Source organism: Cibotium barometz, chromosome 3 (genome assembly GCF_041138505.1).
Source record: "Cibotium barometz isolate CiBa-2024 chromosome 3, ASM4113850v1, whole genome shotgun sequence".
NCBI lineage: Eukaryota > Viridiplantae > Streptophyta > Polypodiopsida > Cyatheales > Cibotiaceae > Cibotium > Cibotium barometz.
Window position 1 is genome coordinate 71,134,771 of NC_141048.1, and position 9,932 is coordinate 71,144,702.

Genomic DNA, 9,932 nt, shown 5'->3' on the forward strand with positions numbered 1-9,932 from the left:
AGTATGTGCGATGAAAGTGAGCCTGTTTCATTTGATGAGGCACAAAGTTCAGAAAATTGGATGGCTGCTATGCAAGCAGAATACGATGCTATTATGAAGAATGGTACATGGTCTTTATGTGACTTGCCCCCTGGCAAGAAGGCCATTGGCACTAAGTGGGTATACAAATTGAAGCGTAAGCCTGATGGCACAGTGGATCGCCATAAGGCTAGGCTTGTTGCAAAAGGTTATGCTCAAGAGAAGGGCATTGATTTTGATGAGACTTTTGCTCCCACATGTCGTATGACCACTGTTCGTAGCATCTGTGCATTAGCAGCTCATAATGGTTGGAATGTACATCAGCTGGACATAAAGACTGCGTTCTTAAATGGAGATTTGCATGAGGAGGTGTATGTATCGCAGCCTCGTGGTTTTGTTCAAAGAGGGCAGGAAAACAAAGTGTGCAGGTTAAAAAAGGCTTTATATGGTTTAAAGCAAGCTCCACGAGCTTGGTATGAAAAAATACATGCATATTTGACTGCACATGGGTTTCAGAATAGTCCAACAGAAAGCACTTTGTATGTTAAACGTGTGGATGGTGTACATCTAATCATTGCTCTCTATGTCGATGACATGCTGCTCACAGGACCAAATGAGAGTCATATTGCTGATTTTAAGGCTGATTTGAATGCCTCTTTTGAGATGTCAGATTTGGGGCATTTGCATCATTATTTGGGGATACAATTTAAGCAGTGTGATGGAGGTATTGCTTTGTGTCAGACAAAGTATATTGAAACATTGTTGCAGAGATTTGGCCTTGAAGACTGCAAGCCTATTGCTACTCCAATGGAGACAGGTTTGAAGTTGAGTCTTCATGATGCTGGAGATCACTTTGATGTCACACTCTATCAGACAGCTGTTGGTTGCCTCATTTATGTATGCATTACGAGGCCAGACATTCAGTTTGCAGTCTCACAGGTGAGCAGATTTATGCATAGCCCAGGCATTAAGCATTGGCAGGCAGTGAAGCGTATCTTTCGCTATTTGAGTGGTACTCGGCATCTTGGGTTGTTTTATCCCAAGGGGGGATCATTGCCGCCAGATTTACATGTTTTCTCAGATTCTGACTGGGCTGGTTGTTATGACACACGCGTGTCCACGAGTGGTTTTTGCTTCATGCTTGGAAGCTCATGCATATCATGGTTGAGCAAGAAGCAGCCTACTGTGGCCACTTCTAGTTGTGAAGCTGAGTACAGGGCAGCTTTCACAGCTACGGTTGAGTGTGTGTGGCTCAGACGCCTTATGGCTGATTTGGGTGTTGGGCAGCCATCTGCCACCACCATCTTCACTGACAGTCAGAGCGCATTGGCAGTTGCGCGGAACCCAGTGTTCCATGCTCGTACGAAGCACATTGAGGTGCACTACCATTATGTCAGGGAGAGACTCTCTGCAGGAGAGATCAGTTTGGCTTATGTGCCAACACAGGATAACCTTGCAGACCTTTTCACAAAGGCTCTGCCTCGTGAGAAGTTCGAAGCTTTTCGCAAAGCTTTGGGCTTACTCCCTTTTGTGGATTCGTCCACATAGCTAGACACTTCCCTATACATGAGTGCTAGCTCTTGTTCACCGCATCACTCCAGGGGGATTTGTTACCATATTATAGTAGTGATGTGTGTGAACACACTTAGGACCGCCGGGGCACTTTTTCCCTCACTAGGAGGTTTTTTCCCCCGTGCATTGTATATACGCCCATTATCTTCTAGGGCTTGTAATCTTTTTTGGCACTCATAATACACTACTGTGTTGTGCTCAAGCTTCCTCATCTTCTTGAAGTTGTGTGTGCATTCCTGCAACCCTAATTCCAACAATCTTGGCATAATAGATATTTGAAGACTTGCACATTTGGCAAGGGCTATTTGGTGCTTCTTTTTGAGGCTAAATCTGTCAAGAAAGCACAGAAGCTGCTTTTGGTGTGTTAAGGACCTTTCGTAACTGATGAAATCTTGCCACAAGGTGTTGTACAGCTCAGAACGTTGTCAAAAATTACTATGGGTCATGCCTGAAACCTTATCTTGTCACTGCAGAGCACTACAATTCGCCCCTTCAAGATTGGCTTGTAACAGGCCAAATACACTAGACAGTGAATGTGTCGAGAAAAGGCTGCCCCATGGGAATATTTGAGGCACCAAGACATGTACACAAGAGATGGCACGTAAGTTATAGGCTGCCTTAACTATCTAGCACGAGGCATTCTTCTGTAAAACAAAAGATAACTTCCTTCTAAGTTGGTATATCTTATCACTACGATTTCTCTCTATTTTTATATAGTATCTACCTCACACACAATGTGTGTGTGTGTGTGTGTGTGAGAGAGAGAGAGAGAGAGAAGACTAGACATTCAAAGAAACAGACCATGATCATCATCATGGGGCCCGAACAAAGAGCAATGCCGTGTGTCGGGCCCATTGTCGCCATGATCATCATGACCCGTAATTAAGAGCAATAACAGCAAACCCCTACATTCTACCAGGCAAGAGAAAGCCGCCCACTTGCAAAAATAAGGTTTAGCACCACAAACCCAACTGGAGATCTATTTGCTACAGCCAGCAATAGATCCTCTGGGCATCCACCAGGAGCAATGCGCACGTGAATCGTAAGCTCCTACAGACAAGGTTTAGTCACAAGACACCAAAATGTACAAAACCAGTGAGAACCTGCATAGAGTTGGATAGATACCATGTATCTCAATCCCACAGAGGCAAATATACATTGTTTTTCGTAACCAATAGCTACCTACACTAGCACCAAACACCTTAGGCACTACATGCACAGGCACCTGCTATCGTTATGCGTCCACTGCCTGAGAGATACCATCCCCCGCTAGGCTGTCGGCCTCATCTTCAATCAAGACAATTGTCTCCCCGGACCTCTGTTGAACATCAAACAACACATTATCAATACACAAACATATCAACACTTCTTAGATGTCAAAAAATGTCACTTCGTAAATACTCAACCCGGATGAGCTTGTTGACCATAGTTGTTCTCCCATGCTGCCCTCATCACTGCCTTCCTTGGAGCCATCTTCCTTGGAGCCTTCCGATGTGGAATCCGTCTTGGCTGGTGAACTCTCATCCCTAGGCAGTGGCACTCCTATACAATGTGGCACAAAATCTCCAGAGTGATCAGTCTCGATAATCTGCAGGTGTGCAAGTGTCTCTACCACATTGGAGGCAGTCGGCCTCTTGTAAGGATCTGAATGCAGCATGTCTCTTATCAATGTCTTCATCTTAATCCAACTCTCATTGCTCGAGGGCAGGTATACCAACACACTCTCCTCCTTCCCACAAATATGTTTCCACCCTTTGGTCTTGTAGGGTTTCAGCTTTCTCAGGCTTACTCCATTCAAGAGGTAGAGCAAATCAAGGTATATGGTTCCCATGGAGAAGATGTCTGCCGAACGTCCCCTACAACATTCTTGAGACTCGAAAAGGGGTGTTCCAACTTGCGCCGCAGACTTTGACAGCTTCTTGAAGTGCTTGGCGAGACCAAAATCAAGCCACACGGGGTATACGTCTAACTTCTGGGCTGAATCCTGTAAACTATTCACAAATATCCCCACATTTGAAGGTTTCACATCACGATGCTTGACGCAATTGGCATGAAGCGTTGCCAAGCCCCGAGCCATGCAAAGCATCCAATCCAAAATCATGTATCCAGCTATCTTCCGCTCCTTGGCTTCTTTCCACCACCTAAACTTGCAAGGCGCTGCGAGAAATTCTCCCAGATCTGTATCCACAAAAGGGTAGAGAATAAAATACATATCATTGCCCTGTTCGTATGACGCCCTCAAGCTAAGAAGATGCGGATCTTTTGGGAGACGTTGAAGCATCTCTAGCTCACGGCTGGCAGCCTCTTGTTCGTCCGCACCAACAAATCTTAGCTTCTTGCGGGCAAAGCTCACTTCACCCTCCTTCACCTCGTGCACGGTCCCAAAAGCCCCGCGTCGCATCCTGCTGCCCCTGACATCACAAAAGGGCACACTTTCATAAATCTTGAGGATGCGATGCTCCTTTTCGTCGAAGAACACGGCACAATACCGACTCTGTGCCTCATAAAGATCGTGTTGGAAGACCGCTGTCAAACCAGGGACCTTAGCAAGTTGCTCAGGAGAGTACGGGAGCCTACTGTCACATAACCCGGCTTTAGCTAATGCGAAGATGACCTCCCTGGGAAAGAAATCCGGCATACTATCAATTATCTTCCAAGTGATGCCCATGACCTTAGAAATAAAGTGACCCACTGTCATAGTAGATCTAGTGGTAATCTTCAGGTCTAAAAGTGGCATCTGCACAGCCTCTGGGCCAAACCTGGCAATCAACTCCTCCATTAGTTCGTCTGGATGCAGTTGCATGCGCTTCTTCGGCTCACTTTCTTCTGCGACATCAGGACCACTTCCTTTGAGGCGGAAGACTAAGTGAACAGTGCAGGATTTGTGGATGCCATAATAGCTCAATCTCCTCATAGAGTCCAACTGTCTGCCTGCAAAGATGAGCCTTTGCTCCTGAGGAAGAATGCCCAAGCGAGCATGGATAAGTGCCTGTAAGGAGAACACCTTTTCTCTCACGCCCAAAGTGACAGCTATGCTTTGGCCATGCTTCACGAAGATCTGCATCGTGCCATCCTCGGCAACCAACATGCTGCTCTTCTCCTTCTTAGGACGTAGGTCCTCCATAAACCTCCTCCTACGTACGCTTGTTCTGCAAAAGCGAGGCGTAACCCTCGGCTCTAACTGGCACGGAGGTGCGAATGTTTTTAATAAAAAACAGCCTAGCCAAAAGTGGAATTTGTTAAATAAAAAAACGGCCTGCCGATAAGTTCAAGTTCTCTTGCTGTGCAAGTTTTTGCCGCCCTTCAACTGGTGTCCTTTGCTGTTTTTGCGCCTTTAGGTATGTTACACCTCAATTGCAAAAGCTCATAATGTTGAAGGCTTAGGGAAAGATAAGGCAAAAGGACCCTCTTTCCTATAAAAAGGCATGAACTACGCCTCTTTTCTATTGTAATTACTACTTTGTACATTGCGACAACATCATGACCTTTTGCAAGCTAGGCGTAGCATACCTAATTAGGTGCAGTGGGATTTTGTTATATCTAGGCCTTCATGCCACGTCATTGTCGGTGCCCAACAAGTTACAGGTTAACCCGCATGAATGAACATGCGGTTGAACAAAAAAATGTTCATTCACCACCCTACACACTCACGAGGGACTTGAACCCAAGACCCCACGTAAGAGGCAAGCAACTTAACCATCCAAACGTGTGCGCGATGGTGAAATGGCCAGCCAGTGTTTGAACATACTTATGTTCAAACACTGGCTGGCCACGAAAAAAAAGGGTGCCGGTTGCCAACGGCGATTGCCTGCCACACCGGTGGGGCAGGCAATCGCCACGGTGGCAACTGTACCAAGAAGTATCGTTAGCCTGTGTGATGGGGGTAGGAAGCCTAGTTAGGCTCATAATGTTGAAGATTATAAAGAATGATAAGGCAAAATGACCCTCTTTCCCATAAACGAAAGTGCCCAAAACTTCATGTGTTTTGAAATCACAAGGAGTGAATGTTGGGTGTATTAATGAAATGTGCTTCTTCTCTCGGCTCACTCGTCTGCACCCTTGCTGCGGTTAGCCTTTGGCTACGACTCGTGCTCTTTCTCTCCGCTTATACACACACCTACCCGCAGACAAACAGCTCTTTCCTTCAATTTTCCATTGGAGGTTAGCTCTTTTGTTGGGCTTTATTGCTTCTTTATCCCTAGCATAGAAGGGGAAAATGTCTAACACTTATTGGATAGAAGGGAAAATGTGAAAACAAATGGCATAGTTTATTGAAAAAAGGATGGAGAAACAGCAAAAGTTGTAGGTAGGCACTATTTTGAATATGAAAAGTGCGACTTTGCTTTCAAATTGTTGGGTTCTAAAGTCTTCCTATTATCTTACTCATGAGAGCTTTGCATTGCAAAAAAGTAACATAAACTCAAAATTTGAGGTTTGTACAAGCCCAAGGGTCCTTTCTATAGGTTTTTCACAATCTTTAGGAAGCCAAAAACAATTAACTTGAAGAATAAAAGCTCTCTGCACCTTTTAAAAAATCTCTCCTCCTTACACTTTTGAGCTTACTTCAATTAGCGCTTGTTATCCATTTAAACACTTTTGTGTTGCCCTTATGTGGTTATGGTATCTAGGGTTTTCTTCTACCTTGAATTTATCGAGAGAGAGAGAGAGAGAGAGAGAGAGAGAGAGAGATTATTTTTGTATGTATGTGTGCACATCTAGATTATATTTGTATGTATGTGCACACATCTCGATTATATATATGTGCACACATCTCGATCATATGTACGTTCGGAGGTGAGTTTGTTCCTTCATGATTGATAACTTTTGATGCATTGTTCCATAGCTTGTTGGTAATATTTCAACTTCATGGTTTGGTGTTTATCCTCATGAATAGATGGCGATCATGTGTCTTTTGAATGGTTAATGGTCACTTCATGTCTTGATGATTATCTTAAGCCTTTATGATTGGGATGATTTTTCTTGATTCTTGGAAAACCTAAAAGCCTAGATTTTGAGTAGTTCCATTTATGGTCATGCTACACCTAAAGGGATGATGGAACTTGTCTTTTGAGCTTTGCTTAAAGAGAGGATAAGCTTTGATGAAGAGGGTAGATGATGACCTTGTTGCATATACTAGAATGGGTTACTCAAAGCTAATAGCAATAAATGGTTTGCATGTCAAGAAATAGGACTTCTTAGTTCTAGGATTGCATTCAAGATTGCTTGAAAAGTTTCCATGCTTGATGGTTATGTGTTCTTGCTGATTTTCTCTTGACAAATCCTTTCTTAGAAAGGTTATGTGTCCATTACCTTGTATAAGGGATAAGAGAGTTGCATGGAATGTTGATGTAAGTACTTAGATGCAATTCTTTTGATACCTCAATGAATTGAAGGATTGTGTTCATTGTCCTTGAAAGCATGACATGTGATCTTCTTGCGTAAGTGAAGACATAATTTGAGATAGATTGTAAACCTCTTGAGCGTTGAATAGTTGAAGGACAATGATTCATGCCCAAGACTTTCTTTTGCTAGTTCTCAAGTCTTTGAAAAAAGGAAGTAGGCTTAGTACGGTCTCATGATTAGCTAGATTAGCTTGGTTGTTATATACCTGCGGGCAAGAGGGAGACCTGACATGGTTGGTCCACTTGTATGATAAGGAATGCCTAGAGTGGTTGATCCAAGTATTGCTAACCTTTTTTTATTGCAATAGTAGGAGATGTTGATCTCAATTGAAGCTTCTTATGCGCGCCTTCTATGCATTGGTGTGGTTTTGATTGGTATTTTATCTTGCACAGCAAAGCGTGGTGTGAGATTGGTTCATACAAGACTCCACCAATCCCCAAATCTCCCATATTTTTGACTTTCTTTGTATAGTTTAGTGGGAGATCTTGGAGTTGCGCAGAAGTTACCAGTTCTTCACTGTGATAGTCAGAGTGCTATTGCCTTGGCAAGGAATCCGGTGTTTTATGCAAAGACAAAACACATTGATGTGCGACATCATTTTGTTCGAGGATGCCTGGTAGAGAAGAGACTTGACTTGGTGAAGATACATACCAGTGAGAACACAGCAAACACCCTTACTAAGAGCCTCTCCAGTGATTAGTTTTAGCATTGTTTGGGCATTACATGAAGATGCTATTATTCTTCACTGTTTTGTATACTTTTTATAGTTGTTGGCATCTCACATTGGCCATTTAGTGGAAGAATGTTGGGTAAATGGCCTCAGTGGCCGACGCCCACCGCCCATCACTAACACTTACTAACCATAAGTGTATAGTATATACTAGTGAGCCACTCACTTATAGTATTATCATTACCGATAATACAGAAGGAGAGGGTAAGGCTCTCCCTCACCACTCCTATGTGTCGTCTCTCTCGCGCGCTCTCTTCCTCTCGTCTCAGCAGTTCCTTGCTTCTGCGCACCGCTTCCCTTCATTGTTTCCCAATCATTGTGAGGATTTCTTCCTGCATTCATTAGAGACTATAAATACATAAGATGAATGGAATAAATTATTAGTATACAAAAGATGCAAGAATATACCTTGGATGTGAGTTTGGTAAGATAACATTTGGATCTCTTTCGGGATAAAATCTATAGATGGTGCGATCAAGCAAGGATGCCCTCTCTATATGGTATCTTTCTTTAAATAATGACATTTGTGCAACACGACGAGAGCTACCAACATCAAATAAGTCTTGTATAACATCCATCAAACTCCAAAACATCATTTTAAAATATTCGGCCTAAAAATACAATTCAATCATGCTTCTATTTGTAGGTTGAAGGCAGCATTCACATGCTTTTGCAATAACAGAACACAACACCCTAGATAATTCAGATCCAACCTAAAAAAAATCTAACCTCAATGACCAAGCACTCTAAAATATTGATTTTGCATATCAAACATGAGCTCGCTCAAACCTCCTCCATTGAAATTTCAATTTAGAAAAGAGAGGAAATGAGGGAGTCGTACTAGACTACTCTCCTTTTGACAAGGCTTCCTATAGTGCCCAATTTGGGTGTGCCATGCCACAATCTCTGGCTGTCAAAGACTCGACATCTAATGTCCCACATTTTCCAAACACTGAAATCCATGCAGATTGTGAAGGAACCTTTCAAGAGGAGGATTGCGAACAAGAACACAAACCGCGCAAGTGCTCTAAGAATTGGACTTGTGCAAAAGCCCTTAAGCCTATACAAGTGAGCACTATCTTTGACGGTGGTAAATTTGGAAGGGCAGGAGAGAACTCAAAGTTTTGGGATCAAATAGGAGATTTGCTGCAAAAGGACAACAATTCCTAGATAGTGCAATTGTTTAAAGCAGATGTCCATTACTGACTTGAGAGCTCTAGAAGAGCTTATGGACTCCTATCTTGCAAAACAACATAGGTTTTTTACTAATTTGTTGAATGAAGTGGAAAACATAGAATAGTTGAAAGAGAGAGAAAAGTAGGAGAAAGAGGATAGATGGAGGGCCGAGCAGCGAGAACAAAGATGTGTGTTTGCGAATGCGATGATCATTCTCACTTAAAGACTTCTTGGAGAACATCGAGTGCTAGCTTCATGAAGCCAATGGAAAACTTATTTGAGAATCTTTTAGATGAGAAGGGGGCAAAAGGTACAAGCATCGTAAGTGGTCGAAGGTGATGCAATTGATCAAATTGAGGACTATAATGGACAACAAGTTTAGCAATCCCACAAGAAGGGCAAATTTGGGTGTACAAGGCATTCATAGAGGTGGGAAGCACTATACAAAGAAGTGGGATTTCCACACTCTGCACAATGTTTGAGTATCCTAGGCCAATTGGCGCTTCTTCCCATAGACTTTCCTTCTTGTACAATTGGACAGTAACTAATCTTGGTACTTAAAATAAGGTCCAGCTAGTGCAGATTGGACTTGCCCCTTACTTTCAAAGTTAGAGCAATGCGGACAATCTTAGTGACAGTAGACACAGATATAGTCTCTCTCTCTCTCTCTCTCTCTCTCTCTCTCTCTCTCTCTCTCTCTCTCTCTCTCTCTCTCTCTCTCTCTCTCTCTCTCTCACACACACACACACACACACACACACACACACACATTGCCTCCATGCAAGTCCACATGTTAGCATAGTATTTTTCTCCACAAATATATTTACTATTGCAATTCTAACAAGTTTTGCTACTAATGGTTATGGGGGCATTTATACCAGGACTAAGGAGGAAATATAAGCTAGCTTCCATATGAGTACACATCAACATTGATGTTTTGATAAATTTGATAGTGTTCACACTTCCAGATGTGCAAACATTGCCCGACTTTTGCGTCGTAGGCATTGCAATGGTGTCTGCTGTGACGTGCCAG

The 9,932-nt window shown here is 43.0% G+C and overlaps 1 protein-coding gene across 1 annotated transcript; it reads right to left on the reverse strand.

Moving 5' to 3' along the window:
- Positions 1 to 2,655: 2,655 nt before the first annotated feature.
- On the reverse strand, positions 2,656 to 4,943 carry LOC147640500 (uncharacterized). Its single transcript, XM_086781319.1, has 2 exons — positions 2,997 to 4,943; positions 2,656 to 2,908 (listed from the first exon to the last, which is right to left on the reverse strand). The coding sequence occupies exons 1-2, from the start codon at positions 4,712 to 4,714 to the stop codon at positions 2,884 to 2,886; spliced, it is 1,743 nt and encodes a 580-aa protein (XP_086637445.1). The 5' UTR covers positions 4,715 to 4,943; the 3' UTR covers positions 2,656 to 2,883.
- Positions 4,944 to 9,932: the final 4,989 nt, after the last annotated feature.